The sequence below is a fragment of the Sebastes umbrosus genome, chromosome 18 (genome assembly GCF_015220745.1).
Source record: "Sebastes umbrosus isolate fSebUmb1 chromosome 18, fSebUmb1.pri, whole genome shotgun sequence".
Lineage (NCBI taxonomy): Eukaryota > Metazoa > Chordata > Actinopteri > Perciformes > Sebastidae > Sebastes > Sebastes umbrosus.
The window spans coordinates 8,888,489-8,901,733 of record NC_051286.1 but is presented as its reverse complement, the minus strand read 5'-3'; the positions used below and the strand labels follow the sequence as shown (position 1 = coordinate 8,901,733).

Genomic DNA, 13,245 nt, shown 5'->3' with positions numbered 1-13,245 from the left:
TTTATATGCTCATTTTTACAACATATTTCTCAGAGGATGTACATAAGAATTAATGGCACACTAAGGCACATTAGTCAAAACAGTTTGTACCCGGTGGTATCAGCCTTGGTGAATGTATTATTACTAATTCAACAACAGACTGGTCAGGGTCAGCCAATTACAACAGAACACAAAACTAACGTGGGGCCACTGAGTGACCCTGATTATCTTTTTTGAAACACAGTTTTTGCTGTAATGAGACTCGAGTAGATCAAAGATATAACCGCAGTGACTGACAGCAAGATCCTCGGGTATAATCTGCTCTCTGTGCAGAACTAGGAGGATTTGTTATGCAAACTTAACTCTATATTGAAGTCTTCTTGCCAAGTCAGAAAAATGAAATTTATTCATTACCATCAAAGCTACAAAAAAAAAACTGTGTATTTAATCAGAACTCAATCGCACCGTCTCACCTCTCACTGTGGGCTACCACTACATTCTTCTCGTGTAAGAAGAGAGCTAATCCTCTGTCAGTGTTTGCGATGCGAGCCAGAACATCAGCGATGAGAGTCAGTGTTGCTGCAGGAGATTTTAATTTGGCCTGCAAACCAGAGAGAATAAACACAAATTACTGCTTCAGAAACACGTAGAATCCCAGGTAATACTGGTATTTGGTTTATATATGATGTTATGTTATGGCATGTTCTTTGTCTTGTTTCATTTATATTGTATGACAAAATAAGTTTGTATCATGGAGATCAAAGTACATGTATGGTTGAAATGAAATTAATCAACACAACTGGAGGTCATTTTGTTAAAAAAAGCACATTCCTTATGTTCTCGTAGACATAAGGGACAATAAAAAACAAAAAGTGAATCTCATTCTCAAGTTCACCAAGCTCACACAACAAACACATTATATCCTCCTCTGGAGTGGCATTAAACCTGCTGGTCTCTATGGTTAATGGTTATGTTCCTGAGCAAAACTGTGCACATAGGGACCTATGTCTTTTGTTTAAATTATACTTAACATAAAGTTCTACACCACAGTTATTCTTTATGAGACAATAAGTTCGTAACTTTTGTTTACACCACATATCAACGGACCATTTTTCTCTATACATGAGAAGCAATTGTGATGTAGTTTCCCTGTTTATTGACACTAGAAACTCAATTTGTGTCCATTTGTATTTATGAATCTATGAATCATATTTTTTGTGGTATGCGTCTGCAAACCTGTATGTGGTCTATTCTACTCACATCTTTATTAAAACAAATGTGTGTGTTGAGTGTGTTTGACCTGCTGTCCATTGAGCAGAGCTATGACAGGAGCCAGCAGCGTCTCTATGACGGGCGTCTGGTAGAGACATTCTGCAGCACACTCCGTCCTCTCACACAGCGTCCACAGCACCTCCATCGCCAGACAGCTGGGCGACAGGGAGTCTGAACACACAAAGATTTAACTCAATTACATGCATGTAGATACATCTTGCAATATTTATATCCTTTAAAACTGACACTAAACACATTGTCCTGCTTGTACGGCATTTGTTGATGACCTGAGAATAACATTTTGTCAAGACGCTGCTACCAAAGCTGCTGGACGCTCGTAGGGTTTTCCTGCCTGCATCTGTACATTTCCATTTTTATACATATTACATTTATACATCGTCATTGTGAGTGTGTTTAAACCTGGATTGATGCATTTTTTATTTCATGTACATTATCAATCTGATCACCCAGGAAACTCTGGTGACAATACTTCATACTCCAATGGTGAAAAGTAACTACGTACATTTGCTCAAGTACTGTAATTAAGTATAATTTTGAAATCCTTGTACAGTAATATACTGGCGCATTTCCATTTTATACTAGACGAGACGCTAGGGGCGGGGGGAGAGTTGAAAAGTTGTATTGTATTACTTTAAGTAAAGGATATGAGTAGTTCTCCAACTGCTGTCACACTCATAATTGTGAAAAACTCTTTTTGGGGACATTCGTCATCACTGGGTAATGGGCAAAGATTTTAAATCAACAAGAAATAAATCATTTACGTCACATTCGGGAATAATAATAATGCTTTTAGAACATTGGAAAAGTCTCTTAAATATTGTCTAATGGAGCTTTAAATGAAGTATCCTCCAGCCAAGACCAACTCTCTCACACACACATTTTAATTCTACTTTTACAGGACATTGCATTCTGTAGCATCATGATACCATTCAGAATATACTCTCACGAGTAGTGCAGGTGATCATCAGACTGCAGTTAAAATATGAATATAAATCTATGACTTGCTCAGCATGACTCTGCAGCAGCCAGAGGAGGATGATCCTCTGACAAAGTCAAGGTAGGGGACACTATTGATCACTGGCAGGAAGTTGCTGCAGTGTAATTCATGAGAATGAATGGGGCATTAAAGCAAGGTCTTCCTGGAGACAACCACAGCGCTGCATGACTCAGTACAAGGTTAAGAGATAAAAGATATGGTGTGAGGAATGCTGTTACGCCTCATAGGGAGGGTCACCAGGTTCCTGCTGTCCCCGATTCCAGACTCACAGTCTGCACAGAGAGTAGGGAGGAAGCAGGAAACTCTTTGACGCAGTTTATATCCGTGTGTGAGTGTGTGGGGCCTCACCTGTGTGTGAGTCGTCACAGTGCGGAGGTTTGGGGTGTTGGTACATGATGTTAATCAGGATGACAACCAGGTCTGTCAGCGTGACTGGATCTGAAACAGGATAATGATCAATAAGTAAATCAGTCTGGTTACTCACTGTCTAAACAGGGACAGTAAATATAGTAGGTACTGCTGGGACGGAAATGGCCTGAGTCCAGCTTTGGTGGCCTTGAAGACGAGGATCATCTGTCCAGGATGAGTTTTAGTATCTGGTGTGTTTTAAATAAGGCTGTTTTTCCCATTTTGTAACTAAAATACTGTTGAGGAAATGTAAGGAAAACTACAATCAGTCTGGTAGGATAGTGGACTTCACATTCTAGCTGTGGCATTACTAAAAACAAACAGTAATGCCTGAACTGCTGGAGACTTTAACAAGTGTGTGACGTGACTGGAAACCTTGGTACAGAACGAAATGGTGCTCTTAATGTAAAAAAATATGACAAAATAATCATTTGTTTTAGCTGGTTCTGTGTGTGTCTATGATAGAGCACCGACTATCAGTGACAGTAAAGTAATAAAATGTTATAAAAATTAAATTGTCACTGTGGCAAAGTTAGAAAAATAACGACCTGGGATGAACCAAATAATGGGAAAGATCGTATAAAACATGTGTGGCGTCATTTGGATCATAAAAAAAAGTCACCGTAATAGACACTGACACATTATGACACACAGGTGCCCACTGCAAGATGTGGAGTAACAGGCCTCCACCCAAAGAGTGGGCCTTATGATCAATATCAACCACTCCTACGTCAATGATTTGATTACCTCCAGACTTCCCCGGAATAAGACTCATTAATGATTAAATAAGACTGTGTTAAGAGCAGTGACAGCAAACGGTGAGTCTGCTTTAATGGTTCACCTACAACACGTATCATTCACGCCATTACATAACTTTATTAGTGATTAAGACGGGTGGAGGGACCAAAGATACTGCCCATGACGACTGGAGGGAGTGGCACCATGGGTGAGCTGATCTGACACATTCCTACATGAGATTATCTGCTGTAAAGATAGGATGGATAATTTTGTTGAAAAATGACTAAAGGGACAGATGATGATCTACCCAGGTCAATAAACTATCAACATCCATTTTTCCCTTTAACTCCACATGACTCATTTAAACCATGAGTCAATTCATTTGAGTCCTGCAGCTGCCAACAATGGGCAATATGCAGTATTCAGCTCTTTACAGGGTTTAGACGTTCCACATTTCCAGTCTTTGTACTAACCCGCTGCTGAATGTAGCTTCATATTTAAAGTACAGATAGGAGGATTGTACCGGCCTTCTCGTCTAACACTCTGCCAAACAGCCATAACTATAACTATAAAACATCCTTTTACTACAGTAAAAACATTATACTGCTTTTAGTGAAACCATTATTTAAGACATTAAATATTATACCCCACATACTTGTGACAGATGTTTGAAACTGTTAACAGAACCGTCTAGTATTGTACCTTTGCGCTTCCTCACTTTGATGGGAAACAGCTTCCGGCCGTTGGTGTATATGAGGAGTTTCCCCAGGACACACAGCGAGTGGACAAAGAAGGCATAGTCAAGCTCTTTTCCAGTATAAGCACTCCTCTGGACTGAATCTGAAACATTACACAGAAACAAATGGAGTCACATTTCCAGTTTTCATGAGGTCCAAGTATTGTTGATATTAACCAAAGTTGCTCGAAGGAGCAAAGCAAAGAAATAAACAGAGGAAAGAAATGTCCTTTTCTATCCATTGGCTAATTCACTATAAAACTAAGTATGAATTGAAATAAGAGGATGGTAGAATCAGCTTGCATGAACAGGACTGATTAGTAAAGATGTTGTTTGTGTTGATTATATTTCATGATTTCAGCTGAATATGAAAACAAAAAAATTAACTTTGCAATATTCTGATATGCTAACTACTGTTCATAAACCCATGATGAATGTTGTGATGCTGCGGTGGACAGTCAGTTTGAAGACATTTCAGATCTAAAGCTTCAGTAATAGAATGAGACGGACAAATAAAAAAAGTCTGCAGTGCCTCGGGGCTGCAGAAAATCCAAAAGCAGCTCAGCTCAGAAAAGCTCTTCTTCTTTTATGAGGAGTGTATCAGTGACGGCGTGTCGGCGTATCTCCGCTCATCCAACACAAGGTCAAAATGTTCAGTCTCGAGCAGCCAGCTGGCTCACAGGAGATAACACACTGACACCGATATCCCCTTACACCCCATCTACCGCTGTAGTCACTCTCATTTAGTGCATTTTCACAATTAAACGTGCATCCGCATGTTTTTGGTGCATTTTACTATCAACTCTTAATGTTAATTTTGGAAATTTAGATTAAATACTGTAAGCAAACAAACACTAGCTGAGAGACAGTAGAGGGGTTGATGGGAAATGTTGCTTTGAGAAACAAGCAAAAACTGGCACCACATGACATTGGGGATCAGATAAATACTAATAATCATAACAATGGTTGGTGTTTTTGTTGCATTACAGTGAATTCAAGGATGACAGACAGAGTTACGTTGTTATCCTGATTATTTCAGAACTGTAGCAACTTAAATTAAACTAAAGTAAATTCAAGGCACCTATCATAGGTTTTTCTTAGCTTATATAGCGACTACTATCAATTAAAAAGGCTGCTAAGAGGCCAAGTAGACTTCTATACAATCGTCTTCTTTTTGCAACCAGAGGAGTCGCCCCCTGCTGGCTATTAGAGAGAATGCAAGTTTAAGGCACTTCAGCATTGGCTTCACTTTTCAGACCCAGTGGTTGCACACTGGGTAGGACCTTATAAGTGTTTACTTCTACCTACTCCTTTTTGAACATTAATAGTTATATAGAATTTGCTGTATGGGTTCATGTTTTTTATTGGTTGTTCTTCTTTTGTTTAATATTTGTTAAATGTTCAAAATAAATCTATCTAATCTCATAAAATAAATTTCTCTCAACAGTTTGTTTGCTTTATCTTTTGTTTCTCTTCTCTCTTTCTCTTCTCTTTGTTTTTCTCTGCATCCCTCTGTTTTAATGACGGCATGAACAGCATGTTCGCATTAAGGAAACGTAATAAATGATGACTGTGAAGTCTAGGTACGAATACATTTAACGCCTACAGGCTTCAAATGAAGCATTACTTTCTCATTAGGCTTTCACAGTAGTTCAGCCTGAGTGTATTATATTTGAGTTTGTTTCACAGGACACATTAAATCAGCATTACCGCAAATGTGCTGATGTTTACCACGGAGAGAGTGAGAGTGGAGATTGGTATTCGTATATATGCCTGAGAAAGTACATAAACCTGTTGAAGAAATCAAAAGTCTTTGCAGTGGTTTACTTACCAGTGTTCTGCTGCTCCGCTGACTGGGGATCAGTTGTCTCATCCGTGAAGCGTTCACAGGCTTCACTGTAATGGATGCACTGCTGAAGAGCTGCTACGATCTGAAAACATAATAAGATAAATGTTCATGTGGTTGCTGCCGACACCTGAATGGTCTGAATGACATGACAACTACTAATCTCCTGTGACAGATGAGTATGCCGCTATGAAGAGGCCAGAAACAACTGGCTTACTGAAGAATTAACTCAGAATGTCAATGCAGCCTCCTCTTATCGAACCTTGTAATCAAGAGTTTTACGACTAGAACCATTCGTTTTAATCTAAATCCTGTAGCACTGGAGGGAATATCAATGCACTGCAATGCAAGAGTAGTTTAGGCTTACAGTGCCTTTGCAGGAGTTATTGACATTTACTTTAGAGAAAGTTTCAGGGCTGATTCCACAGTAATCCTCTCTGAAGTCAGAGTGAGAGCTGAGAGGGAGGTTAAGGATTAAACAATCAATTCTTAAATGTCGAAGTGACACTCAGCTCTCGTGCCCTTTTGTCTCAAAGATTCCTACATTGACCTTCACTGTTTGGCTACACACACACACACACATACATGGGCATTAATAAGAATTTCACTGTAAGCATCGGTTAAATACATCCAATCCTTACCACCTGTTTATTATTAAAAGGCATATTATGTAACATTTCCACATTAAAAAGACTAAAAACGACGTCGAGAGACCCCTAGCGGCAGAAAAAGATATACTGTGCCTTTAACATTACTTATTAAGTATGATTCTGAATACATCCAGTATATCTTGGTACAGTAAAGGTAGGAACTAGGAGAGCAAATTCAGTTTCTTTCTGAGGCCCAAGAATGAAACCAGAAAATGCAGAAAGGAAAAGCATTTCCAGCTGGATGTAGCTCATCATCCGCCTCAAAGACTAATTGAATTAGTACTTTTGCAGTTCTACTGGCCAGCGACTGCAAGCATATCTGAGTTTGTTCCAGATTGCCACCTTTTCCTTGTTCATACACAGTTTTTTCATTCTTGAATGCACTTCACAGTTCAATGGTTTCTGGTGCCTGAAGGAGGTTGTGGGTTTTGAATGCCCTCTGGAAAGACTTTTCATGCTTGTTTCTCTACGGTGCAAGACATTTCAGAAGTACAAAGGAGTAAGTCAGAGATATTGATCGAGGAGTGAATCACTCACCAGAGACTTGTATTTTCTCTCCAGGAGTCTGAGAACCACAGTCCTGCTGTAGCATCCATGCTGAGAGAGGGAGACAGATCGGGATAGAAGAGAATATATGAGACGGAGTACAAGAGAGAAAGAAAGAATTATTAAGCAACACATAAACACTACTGTATGCACTCTGCACAAATCAAAAACACCTGTTCATTTGCAATACACACCATCCACTTTTTAAACCAGGTAGTTTTAACATCCAGTAAGGCCAGTAGGTGAATGGGTTCCAGGGTTTTCTCTGTCCCAGTTGAGGCTGAGCCATGGTCATGATGGACGGACAGCAGGGAGAAAGTGCTCTCTATAACTTCCTCCATATATCTAAAGCAGGGTAGAAAGAAGACTAAAACAAATGTACTGAAGGTGTACCGTGATTCTCGACGTAATAAAGAAAAGTAAAGTACATTTGGACTGGGAGAAACCACATTACAGCATACTGCACATACAGTATATCTCACTGGTATTAAACGTTTTGACTTTGCATCACATTTTGTCATAATTCAATCAGTGGCATCTGAGACAGTGAGCGTTGGATGTGGAGAGAGACCTGCCAACTCGACTACATATTGGGGTAAAAACTCACTTCTCAGGATGGCGGATCCAAAAAGTTGTCACCTCCTTTTGAAAGTCATTCATCAATCGAATCTGAGGCAAGACACACAGAAAGGGAGAGAAAAAGCTGTAATGTGTTTGTATGATGATACACTTTGAATACTGTCAGATAAAAGATAGCTGTACCTGTTTGAGAAGACGACTGATCTCAGGTCTGTTGATGTCGATGGCAGCTGAGCCAGTTGGAAAACTTAGCTTGTGAGACAGAAAACTTGACTCCACACTTTTAGCTGCACATCAAAAGGCAAAATATACTTATTACAAACCATGCATTACATGCAAGATAATATTAATGTTCATATACATAACGCAGCATATACACAATCAATTTACAGTGCACATATTCTTAATTTAACAATTTAAAGACATTAACATTATTAAAAAAAATTTAAAACTGTATATTGTAAAACTAGATAGCCCCAATGGAAACTGCCCACATTGAGGCCTGTGAATTATTTATTCAGTATAAAACAAATAAATACATAAAACTAAAACTACAGTGTCAGCATGGCTAGATACCACTAGCAGTAAGAGGGGAAAATATTTTTTCTTCATAAATAAAGAGAAGCTCTGATGGGAATCTGGTGTGTGTTTATTTATTTATATTTTTGTATTATCGTCACAATTTTTTTATTTTTTTTTATTTTCAATTATATTTTTCATATTCATTATTATTATTATTGTTGTTATTATTATCATCATTATCATTATCATTATTGTCATTATTATTATTATTCTCCTCCCTTGTTTTTGAATACTTTGTATTTCAATTTAAAGTTACTATCTGTTATTATATGTACATATTACTTTATTTGTTATGGTTAAGTTTGTTGTAGTCATTTTTCTTAAGGAAACAATAAAAAGCATGATTCAAAAAGAAAAAAGAAAGAGGAGCTGACCCTTTAAAAGGTAATGCACATGCACTCAGTCCATTCAGAACGGCCTACCCAAGCTGGTGTAGATTTCTCGGGTCACATTCAGTGGAGAGGAGGAGAAGCTTTTAGCAAAGAACTGCAGTACATGATCCTGATGGAGATAAGGCACAATGTTATCAGCATACACACACAATCATATTAGCAATCAATGATACCTGTAGTTTCAATTACAGGAAAACATAATGAGATTTAATTAAACAATATTATCACAAAAAACAGATTTGCAGCCCCTACTGAGAGCGGTCTGCATATTTGCTACCAATTAGCTCTCAATCATTCAGGACAACAGCGTTATCTTGTTTTCTCTAATTAAGCAGGTGTGGCAGAATTGCATGTGGAATGATGAATGAACACCAAGTTTTCTGTGTTTGTTATCATTAATTATAAAGCCTAAAATTGTTCATAAACATTAAATGATTATTATTGATCCATTTGTAAATTAATTCGATCAGGACTCACGCTGAGGTCGGGGTCGGTCAGAGCGGCACAGAGGTTCCTGCGCAGGCTGCTCCAGCTCTCACAGCTCAGCACATCAGACGGAGGAGCACAGCAGAGGGCCTGAAGAGCCTCCCAACGCACCTTTACACACACAGAGAGGTACATCACTTCACCTGGACTACACTGGCAATCATATTCACATTAAAGGCAGCGTTTACTCCTCATCACAAGATGCATATGTCTCTACTGAAAACTACAATCACAAAAAAAGAAAATGGCAAAAACCAGGTATAACATCGATACAGTTGCAGGTTATTGTAAGTCAACTTACAGAAATAACTCTTAAATCAACATGTTTCATTGATCTCTGAACTGAAAATGACTTTGGCAATTTTATCTTGCAACCCTTTGTTGGGACCCCAACCCCCATGTTGGAAACCACTGATCTATGGCACAGTGCCACACATGACTCTCCAGCGTACTGACAAAAACTAACAGCAATGTACACACACCATCATAAAGTCTATGTGTGTGAAAGTGAGCCTTTCTACCTCTTTGGGTCGGCTGGAGTCAAGTTTTTCAGCCAACGCTTGCAGCTGCTCTTGTCTGATGAATGCATAACTCTAGAAGGGAGAATGGAGATGAAACATTAATTATTATGATCCATCATAAAACCAAAATAAAAAAGAGCTCTCATTATCTGATGGCACCACGACAGAAGTTTCATGGCTCACTGGGTGGATTTACTGTGGGCTTTGCCCTACATTCAGTCTACCATGGAAAGGATCAAACGATACAATCTTGGCACTTTATGTGAGTCATCAACAGTAATCTAAAAAAGGCAATACAATATAAAATATTACCATTTATTGCCACCAAGTGCATGAATTGTATCTCTGACCTGATTGAAGGAGGAGTCGCTGTCGGAGCAGTTGTCAGTGTACTGGCTGTTGGCCTGACTGTGCTGCTTCTCTCGGTGCATCTCCTCCTTCCTCATCTGGTCCTCTTCAAATTTGTTGATTGAAGACTCCACCACCATGATCATGGTGTTTTTCAAGGTCTGCATCATCTGCTGGTACCTGTCACAAAGAGAGAAAGTGCATCAGTGTATAATTAATATCACTTTGTGTCAGAATCCATCCATTCTCCTCTTCTTATCCGGGGCCGGGTCGCAGGGGCAGCAGGCTTAGCAAGGCATTCCCAGACTAGATGAGATATATAATCTCTCCAACAAGTTCTGGGTCTACCCTGGGCCCTCTTAGCAGTTAGACATGCCTGGAAAACCTCTAAAGGGAGGCGTCCAGAAGGCAACCTGATGAGATGCCCAAACCACCTCAGCTGTTCCCTTTCGACACGAAGGAGCAGCAGCTATACTCCGAGCTTCCTCCGGATGTCTGAGCTCTGATCTCTGAGGCTGAACCCAGCCACCCTACGAAGGAAGCTCATTTCGGCCGCTTGTATCTGCGATTGCATTCTTTAGGTCAAAGCTCATGACCATAGGTGAGGGTTGGAACGTAGACGGACCGGTAAGTCTAGAGCTTTGCCTTCCAGCTCACCATTTTACCCAAAATAGAATTATTATCTGTGAATTGACAATAAATAAATTATGAACATCTGGATAAAGCAGAGATTAAGCTCAGAGTCTGAGCTACACTCACTCAGCTGAGTCCCTGGTCCTTCGGGTGACAGCATGGATCAGTGTGTCATGACCTGAGCCTATTGCATGTTGTCCATCTCCTCTGGTCAAGTTCTTGGTCTCTTCTTCCACCACAGTCCCCAGTGAACTCTCCACGTACTGACGGAGATACTTGACAAACTCATAACTGAAAGGAGAGCAATGATAGATTCAGACCACTCTTCTTCAATTCTATATACATAAATTGTTTTTAAACCAGACCTTTAGAGTTAATTTCTATACTATCGGAGTCTGTTGGTCTTACTTGTGGAAGTTCTTGTCCGTCTCCTCCAGGTGAAGGAGGATCTCTTCAGCACATTCGGTCGACGGAGCGCCAGAGATCCTGTCATTGATGCTTCTCAGAAGCTGCTTGAGCAGGGACTGCAACTCCGCTTCATCTTCAGCTGACAACTGAGACATCTCTACTGCTGGTCCTGAAGATGAAACAGAATAGATTGATTGGTTTTCTAGGCTGGAAATGTGCAAATGTATAGTGGCAAGGGGCCAGTTCCCCTTGTAGTGATACCCAGGGTTTGGCAGACAACTTCAGCTCAGAAAAAAGGATGTGTATTTGAGTTTATTTTCTCGTAAACTTCTGATTTTATTCTCATGATATTATAACTTTTTTTCTCATAAACCTATGACTTTATTCTTGTAATATTATGATTTTATTCTTGTAATATCATGACTTTATTCTTGTAATATTATGACTTTATTCTTGTAATATTATGATTTTATTCTTGTAATATTATGATTTTATTCTTGTAATATCATGATTTTATTCTTGTAATATTATGACTTTATTCTTGTAATATTATGATTTTATTCTTGTAATATTATGATTTTATTCTTGTAATATTATGACTTTATTCTTGTAATATTATGATTTTATTCTTGTAATATTATGATTTTATTCTTGTAATATTATGACTTTATTCTTGTAATATTATGACTTTATTCTTGTAATATTATGATTTTATTCTTGTAATATTATGACTTTATTCTTGTAATATTATGACTTTATTCTTGTAATATTATGATTTTATTCTTGTAATATTATGACTTTATTCTTGTAATATTATGATTTTATTCTTGTAATATTGCGATTTTATTCTTGTAATATTATGACTTTATTCTCGTAATATTATGACTTTATTCTCGTAATATTATGACTTTATTCTAGTAATATTATGACTTTATTCTTGTAATATTATGACTTTATTCTCGTAATATCATGACTTTATTCTTGTAATATTATGACTTTATTCTTGTAATATTATGACTTTATTCTCGTAATATTATGACTTTATTCTTGTAATATTATGACTTTATTCTCGTAATATTATGACTTTATTCTCGTAATATTATGACTTTATTCTCGTAATATTATGACTTTATTCTTGTAATATTATGACTTTATTCTTGTAATATTATGACTTTATTCTCGTAATATTATGACTTTATTCTCGTAATATTATGACTTTATTCTCGTAATATTATGACTTTATTCTCGTAATATTATGACTTTATTCTCGTAATATTATGACTTTATTCTCGTAATATCATGACTTTATTCTTGTAATATTATCACTTTATTCTCAAAATCTCAGATATATTTCTTTTCCTCAATGTGGCCCTGATACTCAGTCATACCATAGACCTATAACAATGATAAATACAAATAAAAATGTAAACAAAAAAACAGTTTCCATTTCTATAAATCCACAGGAGAGGAGCTAAAGAGCTGCATAAGTCTCCGGAGCCGCAGGTTGCAGACCCCTGCACTAATTGATAATCACGTGTTTAATTAGGAGCCTGAAGGAGTTAATTGATTCTACCTGCTTCAGCTTGATGCTGCTGAGATGCACCACTGTAGCACATCTAGCTAACTGACTGCAAAAACTGCCTAATTTTAACTAAAAACCGCAGCTGAGCCAAAACCATAAACCTCCCCGCTGCACAAACCACCCACCCAAACCGAAAGAAACCATATGCATTGTATTTAGAAACCGGTCACCTTGTTTTTGGACTTGTAAAAGCGTTTCATCCAGGTAGCATTTCAGGAGCACTTAGCTACCGAGTGATGTGTCTCTATGGAAACCGTCCACCAGCGTCAACTGCGGTGCATTGTGGGATATCCAGAGAAACTACACGCTGCGTTTTGAGCGTCGGAAATATGCGTTTCACATGTGAGATATTCATTCCTCCTGAATGATATATATCATAAAATACTTTAAGGTGAAGGTATGTTTAAGAAGTTAATGCGTCTTACTTAACCCACTCACATTGGATCAGACACATTATGTTATGTATGAATTTAGAGAAAATCCGTTATACCACCCTGGGAACAGAGAGTACATTTCACAAA

The 13,245-nt window shown here is 38.1% G+C and overlaps 1 protein-coding gene across 2 annotated transcripts in view; it reads right to left on the bottom strand.

Annotated features, from left to right (window-relative positions):
- tbc1d32 (TBC1 domain family, member 32) overlaps positions 1 to 13,020 on the bottom strand; it is an 83,046-nt gene extending 70,026 nt beyond the window's left edge. For both annotated transcript variants that reach the window (XM_037751449.1, XM_037751450.1), the window contains exons 1-16: positions 12,895 to 13,020; positions 11,143 to 11,311; positions 10,861 to 11,025; positions 10,104 to 10,281; positions 9,754 to 9,825; positions 9,224 to 9,343; positions 8,777 to 8,855; positions 7,956 to 8,059; positions 7,801 to 7,862; positions 7,388 to 7,538; positions 7,185 to 7,244; positions 5,983 to 6,082; positions 4,118 to 4,255; positions 2,618 to 2,707; positions 1,280 to 1,422; positions 453 to 580 (exon numbers count right to left, since the gene is read on the bottom strand). In XM_037751449.1, the coding sequence (XP_037607377.1) occupies positions 453 to 580; positions 1,280 to 1,422; positions 2,618 to 2,707; positions 4,118 to 4,255; positions 5,983 to 6,082; positions 7,185 to 7,244; positions 7,388 to 7,538; positions 7,801 to 7,862; positions 7,956 to 8,059; positions 8,777 to 8,855; positions 9,224 to 9,343; positions 9,754 to 9,825; positions 10,104 to 10,281; positions 10,861 to 11,025; positions 11,143 to 11,297 (1,745 nt within the window). In that variant the 5' untranslated portion in view covers positions 11,298 to 11,311; positions 12,895 to 13,020. The remainder of the gene's footprint in view (positions 1 to 452; positions 581 to 1,279; positions 1,423 to 2,617; positions 2,708 to 4,117; positions 4,256 to 5,982; positions 6,083 to 7,184; positions 7,245 to 7,387; positions 7,539 to 7,800; positions 7,863 to 7,955; positions 8,060 to 8,776; positions 8,856 to 9,223; positions 9,344 to 9,753; positions 9,826 to 10,103; positions 10,282 to 10,860; positions 11,026 to 11,142; positions 11,312 to 12,894) is intronic.
- Between the last annotated feature and the right edge of the window lie 225 nt (positions 13,021 to 13,245).